The sequence below is a fragment of the Phoxinus phoxinus genome (genome assembly GCF_949152265.1).
Source record: "Phoxinus phoxinus genome assembly, chromosome: 1".
Classification (NCBI taxonomy): domain Eukaryota; kingdom Metazoa; phylum Chordata; class Actinopteri; order Cypriniformes; family Leuciscidae; genus Phoxinus; species Phoxinus phoxinus.
Genome location: NC_136876.1, coordinates 19,753,029 through 19,774,777, shown reverse-complemented (window position 1 = coordinate 19,774,777; position 21,749 = coordinate 19,753,029). Strand labels below are relative to the sequence as shown.

Below are 21,749 nucleotides of genomic sequence, written 5' to 3'. Positions count from 1 at the left end.
TTGCCTGCACACAGACGCCGTTTTCACGACGCCCCAGGTAAATCTGAAAATGTATTTACTGGTGTCCCGGCCACGGCCGATGGTGTAATGTGTGTATCCGTAATGCCCACGACCTAGTGCCCATTCATACACACAAGCACAGCCCTACACAATACAGGGCTTGCACACATAAAATCGACTCCTGTCGGTTGTGCTTCACATGTAAGTTAGTGAACGTGCCCGCTTTTCAGTGCCCACAATCACTACACACTGCATGTCCCGTGGTTTCTGTAAAAACGAAACGAATGTACGGTCAGTCGGTTCTGATAGACAGTACTCTCTGTGCTACACGGTGTCCCGGCCATGGCCGATGATGTAATGTGTGTAACTGTATGCCCACGACCCAGTGCCCATTTGTACACACAAGCACAGCCCCGCACAATACAGGGCTTGCACACATAAATCGACTCATTTCGATTGTGCATTATATGTAGTGAGCGTGCCCGTTTTCAAGCGCCCACAATCACTACAAGCTACATGTCACACGGTTTCTATGAAACGAAACCAATGCACGGTCAGTCAGTTCTAATAGACAGTACTTCCCAGTGCTATAAATGTACCCGCGTTCACGCACCCACATTTATTCTCAAACATGCCGAGCCGTACGGGGCTCGCACCGCACGCTCTCTCGTTCAGCTGAGAGAGCTGAGAGCGCGCGCGGGCTGCCCGCTCGATTAAGCGCGCCCCCGCATCACGCTGCAATGGCGCCCATGTTACAGCACACGACTGCTCTCGTGTCGCCGCCATTTCGCGACCAGAGCCCGGTTTTTCAACCCGTGCAAGCACAGCCCTGAACAACACAGGGTCTGCACACATAAAATCGGCTCATGCCGATTGTGTTTTACATGTAGTGAGCGTGACCCACTGCCAAGTGCCCACAACCACTACACACTGCACGTTCCGCGGTTTTCTGTAAAAACGAAACTAACGAACGGTCAGTCAGTACACAAACACAGTGTCCCCGGTGTTATAAATGTGCCCGCCACCAAGCGCCCACGTTTATTCACAAGCATAACGAGCCCTACGGGACTCGTCCCGCGCGCTCTCTCTCGACACAGAGAGCCGAGCGCGCGCGGGATGCATACTGTGTTAAACATGCCCCCCGCCTCACACGCCACGGCGTCCATGTCACAGCACACGGTTGCTCTCGTGTCGCCGCCATTTCGCGACCAGGGCCCAGATTACATTCAACCCCTAGTCACACGTGCAGATGCATGGGAAAGACTTCCCGGGGTCTCAGAATGGGTGCTAGAGACTATAAAAAGAGGCTATTCGCTACAGTTTCATCGACGCCCTCCCCGTTTCACGGAGAAAGTCGAAACCACGGTGAAAACAGAAGTAGCACATCTACTTCGAGCCGAAATAGCGAAGCTATTGAGCAAAGGGGCCATAGAGCCTTTATCTCAGAGCGAAGGGGGTCTGTACAGCAGATATTTCCTGGTACCGAAAAAAGACGGGGGTCTCAGACCCATTTTAGATCTAAGGCGTCTGAACAAAACGCTAACAAAGCGGAAGTTCAGAATGCTCACGACCAGAAGTTTCCTCGCGCAAATCCGCCGAGGAGACTGGTTTATGGCGATAGATCTGAAGGACGCGTATTTTCACATACAAATTGCGTCACGTCACAGGCGATTTTTGAGATTCGCCTTCGAGGGCCGGGCATATCAGTACACAGTCCTGCCATTCGGCCTGTCTCTAGCACCTCGTACATTTACAGTGTGCATGGACGCGGCGCTGGCACCCCTGAGACTCCGAGGCGTTCGAATTCTGAACTATTTGGACGATTGGCTGATTCTAGCTCAGTCGCCGTCAGAACTCGCTCACCACAAGACACTAATACTCGATCACCTCGAGTGCTTAGGTCTGAGAGTCAATTGGGAGAAAAGTTCACTGTTTCCCAGTCAAAGGATCTCCTTTTTAGGACTGGATCTGAACTCACTGTCTATGACAGCACGCCTGTCATCACAGCGCAGGCGAAATACCCTGCAAATGGCGAAATCCTTCCGCAGCGGCCACATAGTGCCGCTCAGGAGATTTCAGAAAATGCTGGGCCTCATGGCCTCAGCCTCTACAGTGCTGCAGTTGGGCCTGCTGCGCATGCGCCCACTACAGTTCTGGTTGAGAACGCGCGTACCGCGCCGAGCAGGGTTACACGGTCGTTATCGCCTCAAGGTCACTCAGGAATGCATTTCAGCCCTGACACCATGGAGAGCGTCAGACTGGTACCGGTCAGGTGTAACCCTGGGGACTTCCTCGAGCCTGAAGGTGGTGTCCACGGACGCGTCCACCTCAGGTTGGGGAGCACTGCTCGACGGCAGACCGCTCTTTAGCCAATGGGCAGAGCGAGCCAAACTACCGCACATGAACTGCCTGGAAATGATGGCGGTGGACTTTGCGCTGAGGCGCTTCTGTCCCCGGATAAAAGGACACCACGTCCTGGTCCGCTCGGACAACGTGTCGGTAGTAGCCTACATAAACCACCAGGGTGGCCTGAGGTCCCGAAACCTATTCAGGTTAGCGGAACGCATACTGGTGTGGGCCCAGCACAACCTGCGCTCGTTAAGAGCAATGCACGTGCCAGGCCACTTGAACGTAGGCCCGGACAGACTCTCACGGAACAATGTTCCTACGGGAGAGTGGTCCCTACACACACAGACAGTGCGTCTGCTGTGGAAAACGTTCGGCAGAGCGGAAATAGACCTGTTTGCAAACCAGGAAAACGCTCACTGCCCAGAATTCTTTTCGAAGAGCACGAACGCGCTGGCCAGAGTCTGGCCCCGCCGTCCGCTCTATGCTTTTCCTCCTGTCTCACTCCTGCCTCAAGTGCTGGAGCGTATCAAGGAGAGCGGATGCTCAGTACTACTGGTTGCTCCATACTGGACGAATCAGACCTGGTTCCCAGCTTTGATGCGACTGAAAAGTACTGCCCCGTGGCCGATTCCAGTGAGGAGAGACCTCCTCTCACAGGCCAAGGGCGCGATTCTGCATCCTCACCCCGAGCTTTGGTCCCTACACGTATGGGCCATAAACGGGTACCCGCTAACCTCCCAAGAGGAGTGTTAGACACGATCGAGCAAGCTAGGGCTCCGTCTACTAGACGGCTCTACGCTTCCAAATGGTCGGTGTTCTCTGGATGGTGTTCAGATCAAGGTCTGTCACCACTTCAGTGTGGAGAACCGGAGATTCTCTCCTTCTTGCAAGAGCTATTGGATAAGGGAAGAACCCCATCCACGCTCAAAGTCTATGTGGCTGCCATATCAGCGTTCGTTAATCCAACGCTTGGCCGTTCACTAGGCAGGAACGACCTGGTGGTCCGCTTCCTTAGAGGCGCCAGGAGGTTAAACCCTCCAAGGCCCGCCTCAGTCCCCGTTTGGGACCTTTCTACAGTGTTGAACGCTATGAAAGGGGCCCCTTTCGAGCCTATTCACTCAGTTGACATGAAACACCTGTCTTTCAAGACCGTGTTTCTTTTGGCTCTCGCTTCAGTGAAGCGTGTGGGAGACTTGCAAGCGCTCTCAGTGAGAGCTTCTTGTATGGAGTTCGGGCCAAACGACTCTGTAGTCGTATTGAAACCGAAGCATGGGTACGTGCCTAAGTCCCTCAACACACCGTTCAGGGCTCAGGTCATCTCCCTGTCGGCCCTGCCGGCCTCAGAGGACGGAAATAGCTCCCTTTGCCCGGTCAGGGCATTAAGAGCTTACGTGTCCCGCTCCGCTGTTTTTCGACAGACGGAGCAGCTCTTTGTTTCGTTCAGCGGACGCTCCAAGGGGCGAGCCGCGACGAAACAGAGTCTGTCTCGATGGGTAGTGGACGCCATTGCGCTAGCCTACGCATCTAGAGGTTTGGAATGCCCTTTGGGCATCAGAGCACATTCCACGAGAGGCATGGCCTCTTCATGGGCTTGGTATAGCGGAATCTCGTTACAAGATATCTGTATGGCGGCAGGCTGGGCCTCCCCGTCTACATTTATTAGGTTCTATAACCTAGAGGTTCCTGCGTTGCAGGCTAAACTGCTCTCGGTCTAGAAGACTAGTATTAGTGTCCTGCCCCGCGCTGCGGCCCAGGTCACTTCAATGTTAATATGTATAAGTGTTCCTGCCCCGCGATGCGGCCCAGGTCACTTCAATGTTTAATGTGTATAAGTGTTCCTGCCCCGCGCTGCGGCCCAGGTCACTTCAATGTTTAAGCATCACTCACTGACAATGTGTCCCTTGAGCATGCTATTACCCCTCATATATATCTATATTTACATATATATGCTGTTATGCCTTAAGAGGCACTACTATAAAGGGATGATGCTAATTTAGCCGCTCTCCCTATACTTCTTGGGGTAGGCACTTGTATACCAGGGCGCGCGCGCCCTTAGGTGTCTGTGTCGGTCCAAGAGCACGCACGGCGTTTTACATGGGGTTCCCGTAGCGTTCTTCGACGCAGTACGAGAGAACTCTACGTAAGAGAACGTACTCGGTTACTAACGTAACCTCGGTTCTCTCTAGAAGAGGGAACGAGTACTGCGTCTCATGGCCGTGCGTGTCCGCGCTGCGTCGCTTCATTGACGAAAATCGGCGTGTTAGACAGCTATGCTCGTATTTATAGGCCTAGGCCACGCCTGTTTGGGCGGGAGGTGACGCAGAAGGGCGCGAAGCGCCCTCATTGGTCAGCGTCCTGGCCTCGCATAGGCTGTGCTTTTCTGGCAGAGCAGCCAATGGGTGAGCTGTATTGCTCCGCCTAGGTTGTATGCTTCAGAAAAGCGTTTTACATTATTACAAAATTAAGGATTAATTTTAGGCTTCAATCTCGACAAAGAAATATCTTTCCCGTAGCGTTCTTCGACGCAGTACTCGTTCCCTCTTCTAGAGAGAACCGAGGTTACGTTAGTAACCGAGTACGTTTTTAAGCTTCACAAGAGGCTATTTCGCAAGATTTTTTTATTCTGGGTTATTGCGCCCTCTAGTGGACAACACCCAAACAACTATCAGGACACAGGACAGACGCCTCAAAAACGATGGTCACTTCAATGAAGTAATTTATCATTTATGGTCTTGCGACCCAGTAGCTACGTAGGCTACTTGTGATTCATTTTAAAGTTAGATGGCAGGAGAGTTCGAGTTATTTTACAAACAGAGCAATTCAAGTTGTGTACGAAATGCCATTCTCGAACAGTTGAGCCGGTTCGCCTGTAGTGATGTCGGATGCGTGAACGATTCGTTCTTTTGAATCGCATCTTTATAATGAACGGGTTTAGAAAGGATTTTGAGGATTTGACTGACGGGTTAAAAAAAAAGTGTAATGAACCTACTTAAAAGTTACTTAACCTATTGAAGAAATGGTAAATAGCCTACAATGTAGCCTAGAAATGTGTATGAGTGCTTAATACACTTAAAACGTGCAACTTTTTAATCTAAGAAGTGAACATTTATTGATATGTAGCCTACTTAACAGAACTATGACGCGTACAATTTCATTAAAATCCTTATCAAAAAGAAGGGGGAAATGTAGAAACCTAATACACGACGCCGTGGTGCTATTACGTAACAGTCTGCGTATTGAACTTTGAACGGTTAACATTCGCTTTCCCTACATCACTTCCGCATACTTTTAAGTTTATGAGCCAGTTTCATTTTAGTAGCATTCAGGCGGGAGATTTGGAAACAACTATTTCTATTTCTGACCTGCTCGTATCAAGTAGGCTACAGATAAATCCTCCCAGACAGCTCGCCATCGACAGGTACGTAAGAGTAAAATATGCAAATGTTGCGTTTAATGCCAGCAAAAATCTGTACAAAACATGTCCAGCCTATTCAGCTGGAGGACTGTGAGACTGCTTCGTAGTTATGTAGCCTATTTGACACAGAACTGTATCTATTGTGTTGTATTATTCTGCATGATATTGCAAAGTTGCTAAACGTACTTTATGTCGCCCTGTAAATCTGTGAATTAACAGGAGACCGCGGCCAGATGGACCCGTTAGACTTTATAACGAACGACGAGTTGCTGCTTTTTCTCCACCGCAAGAAGACGGAGATTTCGTGCATAGAACAACCGCACGCATTATTCACTCAGCTGCGTGACCACGACCTGATGACGGAGGAACTGTTTCAGGCAGGAGGAACACGCCCACCCCCCACATACCCTCTTTCTCTAGCTAACCCACCCATGCATGACAGATCTGTCTAGTAGTACCGGTATCTCTTTTATAGTCATTGTAAAATTATGACTTCACTTATGTATCACATTTTGATTATGTATGGTCATGGTGATGGACATAATTTTTGGTTACGTACCACCATGGCAATACCATGCTTTTTGGATATGGTACAATAATAGTTCTGTTTCAGGACATTCAGCCATAGTTATTGGCCTGTTTTAAATATGGCAAAGCCATGTTTTTGTCATTATACCATAATAATACTATGCTTAATAATACTATGTTTTTGGACATGGACAATAACAACAACTACAACAACAAACATTACCATGGCACTCTTTTTTAAAGAAATTAATACTTTTATTCAGGAAAGAGGCTTGATTAAATGTTCAAAAGTGACAGTAATGACATTTAGAATGTTGCAAAAAAAAGAATTCAGATGAAAAAAAATCCTGGATTTTTTTTTTTATCATGGATTCCGCAAATATAGTTATCTTCAACATTGATAATAATAATTATAAAATGTTTCTTGAGCATCACATCAGCATATTAGAATGATTTCTGAAGGATCATCTGACTGAAGACTGGAGTAATAATGCGGAAAATTCAGCTTTGCATCACAGGAATACATTACATTTGAAAATATAGTCAAACAGAAAACAGTCATTTTAAATTGAAAACAAACAGTTTTTATTGTATTTTTGTTCAAACAAATGCAGCCTAAGAGACCAAGCATTTAAATGAGCAGATAAATGAGCATAAGAGACAAAAAATGTTACTGACCCCAAACTTTTGAACTGTAATGTATATCAAAGTACCATGGTATTATCATATTTACAATAGTACACCCACTTTTAAAAGCTGGTGTGTAAAAGCACACTACAGATTTACCTAATTCATTTAGTTATTATGCAGAACTGCAGATATGTTATTGTAAGCACTGAGACGTCTGACCATACTTCTGTTTTCTTTAATGTCCTTCTCTGTTTTGTCTGTAGAAGGTGAAAGGGATGCGCTCCCGTGAGCAGAAGCAGACGCAGAAGCGCATCTATGAGGTTCTGGACCGGCTGGAGAAAGAGAAATCCCAGTGCATGCATCAGTTCTGGGACTGTGTGTTTCAAGACCACATCCTGCAGCTGTACCCGACGCTACGCCTGCTCAGAAACAGCCTGCTGGACGGTCTGTGCTTTTCACTGTTATCAGCTTACACCTTAGACCTATACTAGGCTCATGCTGCATTATTACACTATTACAGATCAAGAATGTGTTCATATTTACAGCAGTGTGATTCTAGTATCATTAAGATTTAAGAAACTTAAGAAGATCACGAGTTTCAGTTTTAGTATCTTTTTATTCTCAGGCACCTTCAAATTCTATGAGAATTCTACGAATGTTGAGACACCGACGGAGAAGAGCGAAGGAAAGGGGGAGGAAGGAAAGGAGAGGAAACGCACGCGAAAGAGAAATAAAGACAGAAAAAGTGAGGATAGTGACAGTCCGGGTCCTTCCTCTGCTTCCACACCCGCTAAGAAGAACAAGAAGCCCTCATTTTGTGAGTCCCTGAACTACAGCAGGCCCAAGTTCGCTGGTGTCTGATGCCTGTATGATATGTGTATCCTTCCTTTCTCTCTCTTTCGCAGCAACTCCCGTGAAGAAAGGAGAAAAACCAGAGATTTGGACGTATCCTTTATATAAAACTCAGCTGCCTGTAAACTGCGGGGATAAAGAGGGCACTCTCTATCGGGACAAACTGCCTAAAGGTTCACCATCTTTAACTTTTTGCTATAATTCATTACAATGTATTTATCATATACTGTTTATGGGTCTGAATGCATGCAATCTTTCTCTCCTGTAGGGGAGAAGTGCATTTTGTCTGATAAACGCTGGTTCACTCCATCTGGTTTTGAGAAGTTTGCGGGGAAGGAAAGATACAAGAACTGGAAACTCAGCATCCGCTGCGTAAACACAACGCTTAAGAAACTCATAGAGGTAAATAATGCTGGCACGTGCAGATGGTAAAATAGTTACAGATAGGGTTTTTTATATTTGCTGGAAACACATTGTCTGCCGCAGAAGTACTTTTTCATACATGTTTAGATAAATAAATAGTCTATGTAATATTGAGCTATAGATTAGGCCTGTAGTATAATATTGGCTGATTTTTAGTCAATTGTAATTAAAAAAAATGTATTACAATTAGCTAGAAAAAAAAAAGTGTTGTATTGTCTAAACCATTAACATCGTCAATAGTGCATTCGTTTACATTTATTAATTTATCATACGCTTCTTCATAATAAAAGTTGTTGTATGGGACCATCCCAGGTCATTTAAAAAGGCTGATTTAAGCCAATAAATAATAGTATAAATGATCATGGGACCCCGCATTATTTTTAAGAACTTAGGAACTCCAAGGCACTCGAAACAAGTAGAAAAAAGTTAAAAAGCCTTTATTTCATTGATGGCTTAAACATTATAATTGGTGACAGATCCTGGATCTGGACAAGACCTTAGTGTGCGGGAAAATGCACCTTTTGCTTCTAAAACAAAGCAACAGGAGTACAGCACATATTTTAGTATCAACCATCTAAGATGAAAACATATGTGACCCTGGACCACAAAACTTGTGTCATTTTTTAAAAAATTGAGATTTATATATCATCTGAAAGCTGAATAAATAAGCTTTCCATTGATGTAAGGTTTGTTAGGATATGACAATATTTGGCTGAGATACAAATCGGGAGCAAAAAAATCTAAATATTAAGAAAATCTCCTTTAAAGTTGTCCATTTATGTTAGCAATTTTGCTGCATCCACTCACAAAAATATATATATTTTTTATAAATTTAAGGTAGGAAATTAACAAAATATCTTAATGGATCATGATCTTTACTTAACATCCTAATGATTTTTGGCATAAAAGAAAAATCTATTATTTTGACCCATAAAATGTTTTGTTGGCTATTGCCACAAATATACCCATGCGACTTATGACTGGTTTTGTGGTCCAGGGTCACATATGAGGTAAATAAGTTGCTACATAAAGTACAGCAGACCTCTCAGATACATGTGTGATCTGACATCACTTCCCTTCTCATTCTTTCAGGAGAAGCATCTTGAGGCTCCACCGATGGAGAGGAGAAAGAGGAAATGTGCCCCAAAAGTACTTTCTCTATCCGTACAATGTCAGGTTTTGTTTTTCCCGTTTTTCCTTTGAAATTCATTAAGTTGAATATGATCCTTCCTGCAGAGCCTGAAAGAGCTGTTTCCTGTCATCTCAGCCGAGAGCTCCAGCACAGGTGAGCACCGGTCATCCACGCTCATTCACACACACACACACACACTCTCTGCTGTCTCTCTGAATGCAGCCGTGTGTTTTATTCCTCAAGACTCAGAACACAGCTCCACTTCGGACGAGGAAAGTGATGCTGAAGATTTCGAGGAACAGAGAGAGAGAGGAGGGGGAAGAGAGTTTAGAGGGAGGATTGAGGATGAGGAGGAGGAGGAGGAAGAAGAGATGACAGATCTCTCTGTTTTCCAAGCTCCCTGTTTACCAGTCACACGCAGTTCACTTACTGGGACTCTATACAAAGTCCGGTTTGCATCAGGTACATTACTGCACGGAAGTGTGTTCTGCAGAACTCGGTGTGTATGCAGTTTTGACTGTGTAAGGATTGAGTGGGAAGTGTTTATGTGTACTTTATGTTGCAGGGAGTCGTGGGAAGTGCATACGGACCGAGGAAAGCTGGTTCACTCCGGAGGAATTTGTACAGCAGGAACCAACTCTCATTGATGGACACTGGAAAAAAGATATACTGTGCCATGGAAAAACTCTCAACTTTTTACACAAGGTATCAAACTGGATAGAACATAGAATTATACAAAAGTGAAAAACCATGATTATTTATTCATGCATTTGTTTATTTATTACTGTCATTTTTAGAAAGAGATCCTGCGCATCCATTCTCTTCTGTGCGAATGTTTGAAATGCAGTGTTCAACCAGACGACCTAGTAAGAAACATCTTCAACTGACATGTCTATCATTCATAATCAGTCATGAGAAAAATAATGAATGACATTCACTTGAATTCTGAATGTGTGCGTTAATCACACAAGGCATTACTAAGGAAGGATTGTAATTAAAATCCCTTACATAAACTAAAGATAGTGTGAATCTTATGAAAAGTCCAAATAATTTATTTTATTTTATGCATTTTCTGCTTAAAGAGAATGACACTTATTTTTAGTACCCTTACTTACCCTTTTTTGCATTGTGATGTTATTTTCACGATAATTAAGCAAATTCCCCCATTCCTTTGACAAGCCATTCTTGTTACTGTAAAACTGAAGAAAGCCCTTATTATTGATATCATAATCTGTTGGTATTCATGTTCATATTTTTAGCACTTTGATTGCTGATAAAAAAACTTGAATGCAGTAGAAAGAACACTATTACAGTACGAGAATCTAAAACCTATTGAGAATTACCCCCAAACAAACAAATAAACTAACATTAGCTTAGGTTTCTTTATCAAAAATGAAATTATTTTTTTCCTTTCACTTCTGGGATAAAAAAACAGACCTCAGCTAAATACCGTTGAGCTTATTTCTGTGATAATGGTAACATGTTATGTCATGTTGTGTTGTCATGTGACTAGATGGCACAGAAAAATGATGATGAGTGTTACGCGTGTCACTCCGGGGGAGATCTGGTGTGTTGTGACGAATGTCCACGAGCTTTTCATTCACACTGTCACCTACCAGCCGTAGAAGGAGACTCGTCTGGGTGAGAGACAGAAAAACAACAAACAAAATCATTAAATCAACAAGTATGTGTGTTGTACATTCATCCTGTGTGTTTGCTTGTAGGGAATGGATTTGTACCTTTTGCGTGTTTAGAACCAGTCAGCAATGGCGTGACTCCAGTAGTATGACTGAACGAGAAGCTTTAAGGTCCCCTGTGTCGCAATACAGATTGGTAAACACTTGGCACCATAATATAAAGGATAACCACAAACATTTAAGCTGTCTACAGAACAATTAATTGATGGACCTAATTTTGTGTTTGTGTGTGTGTGTGTGTGTGTGTGTGTGTGTGTGTGTGTGTGTGTGTGTGTGTGTGTGTGTGTGTGTGTGTGTGGTTTGTCTTCTTTAGCACTGCCACTATCTCCTGTTACTTATGTACAAGGAGGACACCCAGAAGGTGTTTGTAAAAGATCCATGTCAAACAGTAAGATGTCTCCTTATTTCAACCTCTGCTCTTTTACAACCACTTAAAAAAAAAAAGATCATGCTTAAATTCATTTAATGTATTTTCAATTTGATTATTAATAGAATAATCGGTGATGAACTTTTTTCCAAGTGAACTTGGTTCACCATGGTGGCGAACTTTACATTTAAAATGAAGAAAAATAAATAAATAAAAAAGATTAACCAGAATTGTTTTTACTTCCAGGTGTCCAGATACTCTCAGTTCATATCTCAGCCAATGTGGCTAGATAGAATAAAGCTAAAGATGGAAAGTGACAAGTATCAGACGGTTGAAGCGTTCGTCTCGGACTTTCTGCTCATTTTCAGGAATTGCAGCACATTTAATAGGGTAAGATTCACTGAAACACACAGGACATAATTAATAAAGCACCAACAACCCCCCCCCCCCCCCCCCCCCCCCAAAAATACAGATCAAACGCTCATTAAAATGTAGTTGTTTTGCAATGTCTTATATTAATGCAATAAGCCCCTTGAAGCCGTGTTGCACAGTGGATTTAGAACAGCTAAGGGGCGATGTTACACGACGCAGTGCCTAAAACCCCCGTAGCTGTTCTAAATCCACTGTAAATCACAGCTTCAAGGGGCTTGTTGCTTTTATAAAATGGTTACTCCATAAAAATATTCATTTTAATATTTCTTTTATTCATAAAATAAACACCAGCAACAAAAAATATGTAAGGGATAATGTAGAGCGAGGCGGTTGTTATAGCGAATACAACCCCGACAGGCTGATCGGGGCTATCCGTTTTATAAATGGACATATATCTTGGACATTATTGATGATTTTTGTGATTAGCATTATATTTAATCAAAAAAGAGAGGACACTTGGGGGTTTTTTTGTGTTTTTTTTTTTACATTTGTTTTGTATTGTTTTCTCTTTTGCTCTCTAAAGGAGAATAAGTTTGGGAAAATGGGTGCCAGGCTGAAGAAAATGTTCGAGAAGGAGTTTCAGAAAATCTTCAATATCCAATAACAGCCCAACCAACCCCCCAACCAAAGATACAATGGAGATCTGTGCAGCTTTGAATATGCATTAGATTTCATTATAATGTATGTAAGATGGACACTATTTCGTATCCTGCAGCCGTACATAGGACACGTGGCTTGGAGAATGGATGGATGGAATATTTCATATATTTTTTTTCTGTAATGCCATTGTTCCTTTGCAGGTATTATGTCGTTCTCAGCATGGGTTATGAATGGCAATTTGATAATGTTTGTACAGAGGAGCTTTTTCTCTTCCTCCTTATACAGAGCTTACTCACAATCAGTGTCCATGTACTTTAGGGGAAGTGTGCCATACTGTAATTGCAAAAATAATGATCAGCAGATTTACAATTTTATATACAGTACTGTGCAAAAGTCTTTGGCACGTTAGTGTTTTCATTCCCCAAAAAATGGTTTTAAGCCAGTTATTTCTATCTTTTGCTGAAGTGTGTCAGTAGTAAATATCAGTTTATAGTTCCAAACATTTATTTTGCCATTAATTGTAATAATCCTTTGAGATTTTTCTATGCACAAGGAGTCTGACAACAGCCGATATAATCTGATCTCACCATCATCGAGTCTGTCTGTGATGATTACATGAAGTAACAGAAAAAACCCGAGACAGAAGTCAGAAAATCCAGAAGAGAAAGAATAAATCCAGAAGAAGTGTGGCAAAATCTCCGAGACGCTTGAAGAAACCTTCCCGCAGAGTTACAGTACTGTGAGAAGTGTTAGGCACTTGTATAAAAATGTTGTAAAGTGAGAATGCTTTCAAATATATCAAATGTGCCTAACGTGCCTTTTGCACAGTACTGTATATTGCAGAATTATGTGTGATTTTAGTCACTTGTTTTTATAAATAAAATAATCTTAAATAAAATAATCTTTATTTTAAAAGTTGGAGAATGTTTTCTTGTTTAGAAAGTCTTAAATTCTTATTTTAAATGAGTTAATTAAGAGCATATATAATTTTTTTTACAATGTTAGGGTAAGATTCACTGAAACACAGAGCATACTGTAATTAATAAAGCACCAAAATAAAAAAAGATCAAACACTGTCCACAGATTTACTGGTGACACTTATTTACTCATCATGACAGGTCTGGTAAGTAAACTCATCAAAATGTTATGTTTCACTAGACCCTTTTACTGGGCCTGAAACCTAAAAAGAAAGAAAGAAAGAAGGCTTTCATTAACATTACATTTACCACATTATATAAATTCAGTGCAGGGTAGTAACTGATTCCATGTGATCTGGATTAATCAGATTACAAAACTTTAGTACTTCTGATTAATTATATTACTTTGTAAAATACTCAATCAGATTACAGTTACCTTTTTATGGATTACATTATTACATACACAATGACGGTAAATTATCATTTATTGATTTTGATATATGCTGCAGCTGTGTACTATGCAACCGAGCTCGAGTCCCAGCTTCTCAAGCCAACATCCAAAAAAAAAGAGATCCTTTTGGGTGTCATAGCCTACCACTTAGCTTTGATATATTCAAAGAATATAGAATGGCCATGTAAATACATTTGTGATGCATCTAAATGTGGGGACAAAAACACCTCTCATTACACCATATATGAGAATGATAATTATGCAAGTTACTAAACACTGCTGATATATAGTTGTGAAACACGTCTTCATATTCAATGACCTTCACTAATTATGGATCTAAACAAAAGTCTGGACAAAAATATTTAAAACCTGGAAAACTTTGTGTAATTCATTGCTGTTTTCATGTTTACTTGTTAATTTAATACACAAATACAGGGATTCCCAAATGTTTCATTTTTCAATAATTTAACAACACATTTGCATATTAAGTTATCTGATTCCGGAGTATGGCAACATTGAAATTCAGGTAAACAAATGAAATATGAAAATTTTTAGTGTTCAATTTTATTTTGATTGTTTTATTTTTAAAATAAGAATAAATATGAGATGACTGACTGACCATCCTCTGCACTCAGTCATACACGCCCCCTTCCCTGACCCTTACGAATACGTGCTTCAAATCCCACCCACCCCCCAGAGTTCCAGCCTGAAATCCTCCTCTCGTGCTGCACAGAGTAACTTACCCCGCAGCTAAAGAGTTTGAGGTAAATATCAAGGTAATATTAGTTGCTATTAATCAGTAGCTTGTATTTGAATTTGTGTTTTGTTGAAAAGGGTAGGCCGTTTTCCAAGTTGCAACTTGACGATAATGTTATCTTGTTAAATGCTTAAAACATGCTTGCTGATCTCTTTTAGTATTGCTTGTAGCTTTTGCTGTTTTGGCAACAAAATAAAAATATAGAGACGCACAGAGCACAAATATGATCTACTTGTAAGTTAATATTTCTATATATATATATAAATTTATTGTGTCGTTTCCTAAAACAAACAGTCCAATGTGCAAGTTTCTGTTCTGGTTGTTAGTGGTCGTTCACACAGAACTTATTTTGTCATTCCTCAGCCCTGCTTTTCCGTCGTTGTTCCATGTCCATGTGCGCGTGCTAGAGCTTAGACAGACGTCTTCTCGCGTATTTTGCAGCGTCTCGCTCATGTTGTGTTGTTCTACTTTTTAAAAAAACGCGCGAGAGAACTTCCAAGCATAGACAGTATATAAGAGCTTCCAAGTTAGTGTGACCAGACATTTCCGGTGTTTTGTGCACTGCCCTGTTCCCGACTGGAACTGTGTGCCTGCAAAAAGCCCGATCAGAAGAGATATATCCAGCTGCAGACCCGCAGCACCACCAGTTTCAGAACCCCAGCGCCAGAACCCCAGCGCCAGAACCGGAAGTGAGGGGCGGAGTTATTTACAATGAGACAAGCATGTAAACGATGACAGAATTTTCACTAATTTGAAGAATGTTAACCCTTTCACACGTAAGTTTAAAATATTCTAATTGACTCCCCAGCGTGAGTTTTTCAAGGCGACCGTTATTTCGAATCTGTCACTTTATGGTTTCCAAGGTGACGCGTCACTGCTTGTCACGTGACACAGCGCAACCACAACACAGCGCTGACAGAATGAATGATGATCTGCTTTTATGTAATTTTTCCTTTTTTATTCTAAATATTCATTACTTTAACTTACATATTTGTTGAGTCTCTTTTCTGTCTCTGCTTACTGAAAAAGGTGTATACATTTGATAAGCTACCATTGACTAAACATTGAGGATTAGTCTACAATAACTACAAATTCATTTAATATATATTCCTTCTGGAGATTCCCGAATGTTTTGTTCAAATATTTGACTTGCTGTATCCACATTATAATATAGGATCTACAGATGTACACTACTCTGCATTGTGAAAAGCAGTGTCAAGGTCCAGCACACTTCTGAATGATTGGTGACAGTTTTCATAATTACTTTAACAATGGTACGTGTCACTTTACAATAGTTTGTGGCATTTTCTCTCATGCTAGTTTACAATTATTTGAAATACCTGATTGGTAAGTGTCAATTTGTGGTGCACAAACAACATACTCCTGCTTGTAGTACCACTTTAATAAGAACATTTTACTAAAATAGCTAAATAGTTTCTATATTCTTGTATAGTTACAAATGACAGCTTAACTGTCCTATATACAAATAGAAATAAATGTGTTATCATAACAACTGTATTTACAATATGTAGGTAAATACATTGTAAAAATTATTATAAAAAAATAACCATAGTAAATATAAATGCATACAACGGACCACGATATTAAAAATATGGTGAAGCCCAATGTTTCTGTACCTTAATGTATCATTATAACATACGTATAAGTATGACGTTTCGTGTGTAATAAAAGTATACCGTTTCGTGTCTAAGCAAATTACGCTCCAAAACGCGTTACTCGGTTTAGAACGTAAGCTCCGCACCTCACTTCCGGTTCTGGCGCTGGTGTTAGAACGTAAGCTCCGCCCCTACTTCCGGTTCTGGCGCTGGGGTTCTGAAACTGGTGGTGCTGCGGGTCTGCAGCTGGATACTATAGGATCAGAAGCTTTGGTTACCAGAGCAATCGTGTAGTAATTATTTTACCCAACAGAGGGGGCAGCAGTCCAAACTAATTACCTGGTTCGTCATCCACAAAGAATTTAAAGGGGTAGTTCATCCAAAAAGGAAAATTCTGTTATAATTTACTCACCCTCAAGTTGTTCCAAACTTGTATGAGTTTTTTTCTTCTGTTGAACGCAATATATGGTATTTTGACGAATCAACGTCCATTGATTTTATATCAGGGTAATGATAAAGTTGCCTAGCCCATCACACAAACATGCAAAACACTAGATTTAAATTGGCCGATCTGGCCTTTTAAATTAGTGAGGGCCAGTAACTAATATCCTCACTTGTCAGACCGTCATAATATTTCACTGTACAAGTGGAGACATTTGGCCCTTACAAGTAAAGCTAAACCTACACAGTACACACACACACACACACACACACACACACACACGTAACAGTCTAGAAAATGTGAATATACAAGATGGCGTAATTTTTAGACCTGGAAGAGCCATGGTTCTGAATCTTAAAATGGGCACTTTTTTATAATGAATATACTTTTTCTTTTCTTCTTTTTTTACGGCAACCTCTGGAGTTTTTTCCCCATGTAATCTTTGTACTTATTTCCTATTCATCTAAAACTACTGGAAAAGTCATGTAAATGTCTTGATTATAAAGATTTATTTATTTTATTTGTAATTATAATTATTTTAGGTTGCCTACTCATATTATTCTGTGAAAATCTTTTAGGCCAGGTCAATGGTGTTTTTTTCTTCTGTGTTTTACTGGTAATTTTGGCTTTTCCTTTGTTATGCCCAAAGATAAATGTGTATGACTGAATGTTTTTGATGGAAGTCATCTGTACATATCTCTTATCAAAAATTAAATGTGCTCGCGTTTGTTTAAACTGTATAAAGGAATCCAAATTATTATATTTACCGGTAGATATTATCAAAGTTACATTTTGACAACACAAAGAGCCCTACCTAATTTTACAACCAATTGTGAATATCCACAACTAAATGATGGCTATGTTTTAGAGATCCACAGGACATGAATTTATTCATGGATCGGGGCAGCGCTTCAGAATCTCACTGGCTGAGCGAGATGGAAAAAAGTAAAGGAAGACAAAGGGAAAAAAGAAAGATGAATCAAAAAAATGGTAACGAGAAGAAAAAAGCCAGAAGTAACACATCCATGCTTCCAGGTAAGCAAAGAATGCATATTTTCAAACTTGAATTAGAACTAAAGAATGAAGTTGAGGTTCATTTGCAGATCCAGTCAAGTAAACTAAATATGACATTTGCCTCTCATAGACCCGAAGAAGATGAATGTTGCATCAGTTACGAAGCAGACTAAGCCAGAATGTGAAGTGAAGGAAAACTGCTCAGAAACAGGTTTTAGTAAAGATGAGAGAATAAAGAGAATGACAAAATGCTCAAACATCTTTACTCAAAACACAGATGTTTTTCAAGAAGTCAGAGATAAGAAACAACTGGCTGTTCGTTGTGGGAAAATGGCAGGTTCTCTTCACAGAATAAAGTATGACACTGGTAAGTTTTGGAGAGATTTATTTTGTACATTGTGTGAGAAAATGTGTTTAGCTGTTAAAGTCAAATTGATGTTAAAACAAACTTTTGTCTGTTAAAAGTGAATAATACACCATATTTTAAAAAAAACAATATGTACCTGAATGCTAGTCTACTGTAATTCAAATGTTTTAACAAACCTACATGTATAATTTCGGTAGCACTTTATTTTTACAGTCCTGTTCTGCATGTACATACTATGCACACCTATCCATATGTTCTGTATCATGTTTCTCTGTCTTAAGGAGAGAAGTGTATCTTATGTAAAGGGAAGTGGTATAGTCCCACTCAGTTCGAGGCGATTGGAGGGAAGGGAAGTCACAAGAGGTGGAGGTTTAACATCTATTACAGGCCATCAAAAGGCTTTCAACAAGTGCAACTACTGAAACTCATAAAGGTATGTATGTATGTATGCAGTCTGGATGTTTGGCTGGCATAGGCGTCATTTACGGGTGGGACATGTTTCCACCACTTTATGCCAGGGTCAATATTGTCTCGCTACATGGATATACCTAATGCAAAAGAAACCTATCTAGTTGATGTTCATATGTGTTAAATAAGAGGCTACTTTTAAAAACAGTTACATCACTGATGGATGTTATGAATTATTTTTTATGAATAATTTTTTATGAATCGATTTAAACCTCATTTTACTGGTCCTCGTCTGATTTAAATGAACTCTTCTGTTTTTTTTTAGAGTGGGGTTCTTCCAGAGTTCGGACACCTGAGGGAGTCCTTTAGACAGGTATATATATTATATACTGTAACAAAACAAAAGTAATAAGTCCATTAGCCATTAAACAACCAATATTCATATTAATTTATAGTTCAAACTGACAACATTACAGATTTGTAATCTGTGAATTTTATATTTTTTATCATGTTTGCCTTAGATTTCATAACAAAAATGATGACCCATTGAGGTTTGGGATGCTTTATTATCACTACCATTTTTATTTTATTTTTACCATAGGTGACGCAGAAAGACAAAAGCCGTGCAAACTCTCTGCAAAATATGACAAGGAGAAATGAATTGATAAACGCCTTAAAAGGTTTTCCAGAGTCCTGGAAAAGATTGTTTGCTAAGACTGTTTCAATACCTGTGTGTGGAATTGAAAAGAACACACTGCAGAGGGAAACAATCCAGCCGGGTAAGTTTGAATAAGTATCTGTACATTTCTTGTCTTTTAAAACCCACTGCTGTATGGTAGCAAAATATATGGTAGGTAGAGCATTGCTATAATGTGACAATATCAGATTAGGTGTTGGGTCAGAGTTCATTTTTTAGGTGGTACAACTCAGACTCTACTCACTCCCATTATAAAGCTTGAAAGAGCCAGGACATTTTTTAATATAACTCGATTGTGTTTGTCTGAAAGAAGAATGTCATATACACCTAGGATGGCTTGAGGGTGAGTAAATCATGGGCTAATTTTAATTTTTGGTTGTACTATATCTTTAAGCCAGGCTGCCAGAAGTTTAGATTGCCAAATAGCTTTGTCAATGACTGACATTTGTCAATGGGTTTTTAATATAAAAAAGTATATATGTGTTTATTTATTTATTTGTACGTGATCATCTGCATTAACTGACCCTAAAATGATTATGGCTTTTGCTTGTTTTCTACCACAAACAGACAATTCTTCAGATGAGTCCGAATCTGTTGCCGAAAGAGTCAAAATGGTGAGGTGTGCATTTACTGATAAATTGAAACACAGCATTATTATATTATTGTATAGGTATTATATTATATTGTAAATGAGTTTAGCATATATATGATGATGATTATGATAATGATGCATCATCTCAAATATTATTCGGATATATTTATTAATAATATTATTGTTGTTGAAGGGATGTCATAAAAGCTGCAAACTCTGCTTTCAAGCCTATAGTTGAATCAATAACTAAAAAAATAAAAATCAATAATTCTTCAAAATAACAATAAAAGAAGCAACAATATGGCGCTGGGGGAATTCAGCTCAAGTTCTGTTGTAGTCATTTATATCCCAAATAACTAACTTTATCCTTCACCTTCTCCCTTAGTTACTGAAATGTACCCAGCTATTGTGCCCACATATCCTCTATTAACAAACAGACATAAAGCGTTACTTAAATCTTATTCTTTCTTTTTCATAACAGAACAGGAGAGAATCTGTGACGTCAGCTGAAACCGTCAGTAAAAACACCGCAGAACCAGTTGGATCTACTGCCAGTGATAAGGGTTAGCTAATTCCAATTGGCTCTGCAAATTTCCTTATATATATATCTCTCATTATGAACTTTCTAATTCTTAAAATTCACAATGGTTATTACTAGACTATGAAGGTTTTTCTTTGTTTCTGCTTCTCATTAGAGTAAGAATATTTAAATATTGCCAGTGTCTATTACTGCATTTTTTTTTTTGTTTAACCTTTTTTGTTTAACCTATTTGTGTGTGCTTTAAACGCATCCTCATGATTTATCTCGATCAGATGCTTTAAGTCATGTCTGTTGAATGATATAAGAACTATTGATGAATATATTTAATAGTAGATTGTGCCAATTTGTTAAGCTTTTACATTTTTTTTAATCAAATGTAGCGCAGTGTTGACTTCTACTGGTATTAAAGAGCAGGGTGACTGATAATTAATTAAGTTTGTATAACATGAATCACTCTACAATGAAATGTTTTTAATTCACACTCTTTGTCCTTCCCCAAACCAAGATCCTGTTGATTCTTCAGAACCTGGAGTCTCTCGTGTCGTAGAGGAGGCCGTCCAGACCACAGATGACCCAGCCGGAGCAGGACAGCTCAGCGTCAGCGTCAGCGCTTCTCCTGCTGAATGGCAGAACCCTGTTGCTTCTGAAGAGACTCGGGAAACAAGGCAGCTGCAATTATATGAACTTCTGGAAAAACAGTTTAACACCATCAACAACACCCTGCAATCAATTGACTTGTCTTTAAAGAAGCTGGTGGAAAAGCAGTCACATGATACACTGCCACAATCCATCAGTATAACACCTGCTGCTATAGAAAATCCTCAGATTCACTCCTTAGTCAAGCAGGAGTAAGTCACAGATGTTGTAAGGACTTGATTGGGATGGAAATGATGGGCATCAAACAAAAGCTGGCCAGTACCGATGAAGTAGAACTGTGGTCTGAGAGGCTGTGATTAGATATGTATACATCTTCACCTGGTAACTAATACACCAATTTATTTTTAATGTGCAAGGGCCAAGAAAATAAACATCTCTTTTGATAATAATTTACTGTTTTTGTCACATTACAACACGAAAACAAAATTTATGTTTCTTTTCTGTCACTGCTTGAGGCAAATACAGTCATAGTCTCTGAATGTTTATCTACTATTCTGTCGTTTCTTCTCTCTGTTTCTGGCCTGTAAACCTTCAGACTTTTTCAAAACTTATTTCAAGCCAACTTTCTAATTTTGTCTTGACAAGCAATGCTTTTCTAGTTAATTAGTTATATTAATTTATTTTTATAAAAAAAAACTATTTCTACTAAAATTTTAATTAATTCATTCTAACTTCATTCTAACTCAATTCAAATTCAGGAATTGACAGAAAAAAATCTCAATTCAGTTCTGAACGATGCACAAGTCTATTTGTATTGTTAGTAATCGGGTGGAATAGTCTCTCAGTGACATATAAAGTCAGAGCTGCTGGAAGGTGTGGTTAGGTGGAGCATGTAAAAAGAAAAGAAGCTTGATAGTGTGTGTAC

General features: G+C 40.1%; 2 protein-coding genes across 4 annotated transcripts; both read left to right on the top strand.

The window, feature by feature from the left end:
• The first annotated feature begins 5,001 nt into the window (after positions 1-5,001).
• Positions 5,002-13,503, top strand: LOC306996885 (uncharacterized protein). 2 transcript variants are annotated; one of them, XM_079609807.1, is made up of 16 exons: positions 5,002-5,767; positions 5,984-6,141; positions 7,186-7,366; positions 7,548-7,739; positions 7,828-7,947; positions 8,043-8,176; positions 9,290-9,346; positions 9,434-9,482; positions 9,579-9,791; positions 9,895-10,034; positions 10,127-10,195; positions 10,843-10,970; positions 11,054-11,162; positions 11,340-11,414; positions 11,640-11,783; positions 12,349-13,503. In XM_079609807.1, exons 2-16 carry the CDS (start codon positions 5,998-6,000, stop codon positions 12,427-12,429), a joined length of 1,836 nt encoding a protein of 611 aa, XP_079465933.1. In that variant the 5' UTR covers positions 5,002-5,767; positions 5,984-5,997; the 3' UTR covers positions 12,430-13,503. The 2 variants fall into 2 exon arrangements, with proteins under 2 accessions (XP_079465933.1, XP_079465932.1); XM_079609806.1 differs by having other exon boundaries at positions 9,573-9,791.
• A 917-nt stretch (positions 13,504-14,420) lies between these two features.
• On the top strand, positions 14,421-21,367 carry LOC306996289 (uncharacterized protein). Of its 2 annotated transcripts, none has more exons than XM_079608628.1 (9): positions 14,421-14,557; positions 17,477-17,643; positions 17,753-17,989; positions 18,271-18,422; positions 18,723-18,770; positions 18,999-19,176; positions 19,662-19,708; positions 20,168-20,249; positions 20,733-21,367. In XM_079608628.1, exons 2-9 carry the CDS (start codon positions 17,490-17,492, stop codon positions 21,077-21,079), a joined length of 1,245 nt encoding a protein of 414 aa, XP_079464754.1. In that variant the 5' UTR covers positions 14,421-14,557; positions 17,477-17,489; the 3' UTR covers positions 21,080-21,367. The 2 variants fall into 2 exon arrangements, with proteins under 2 accessions (XP_079464754.1, XP_079464753.1); XM_079608627.1 differs by having other exon boundaries at positions 14,483-14,569; positions 20,733-21,271.
• The last annotated feature ends 382 nt before the right edge of the window (positions 21,368-21,749 follow it).

Excerpts from the sequence above, each read along its gene's own strand:
- LOC306996885 (XM_079609806.1), top strand. The coding sequence starts at position 5,998 with ATGGACCCGTTAGACTTTATAACGAACGACGAGTTGCTGCTTTTTCTC. Across the intron at positions 10,035-10,126 it reads CTCTCAACTTTTTACACAAG|AAAGAGATCCTGCGCATCCA; the intron begins GTATCAAACTGG and ends TGTCATTTTTAG. Across the intron at positions 10,971-11,053 it reads GTAGAAGGAGACTCGTCTGG|GGAATGGATTTGTACCTTTT; the intron begins GTGAGAGACAGA and ends GTTTGCTTGTAG.
- LOC306996289 (XM_079608628.1), top strand. The coding sequence starts at position 17,490 with ATGAATTTATTCATGGATCGGGGCAGCGCTTCAGAATCTCACTGGCTG. Across the intron at positions 17,990-18,270 it reads CAGAATAAAGTATGACACTG|GAGAGAAGTGTATCTTATGT; the intron begins GTAAGTTTTGGA and ends CTCTGTCTTAAG. Across the intron at positions 18,771-18,998 it reads TGAGGGAGTCCTTTAGACAG|GTGACGCAGAAAGACAAAAG; the intron begins GTATATATATTA and ends TTTTTACCATAG.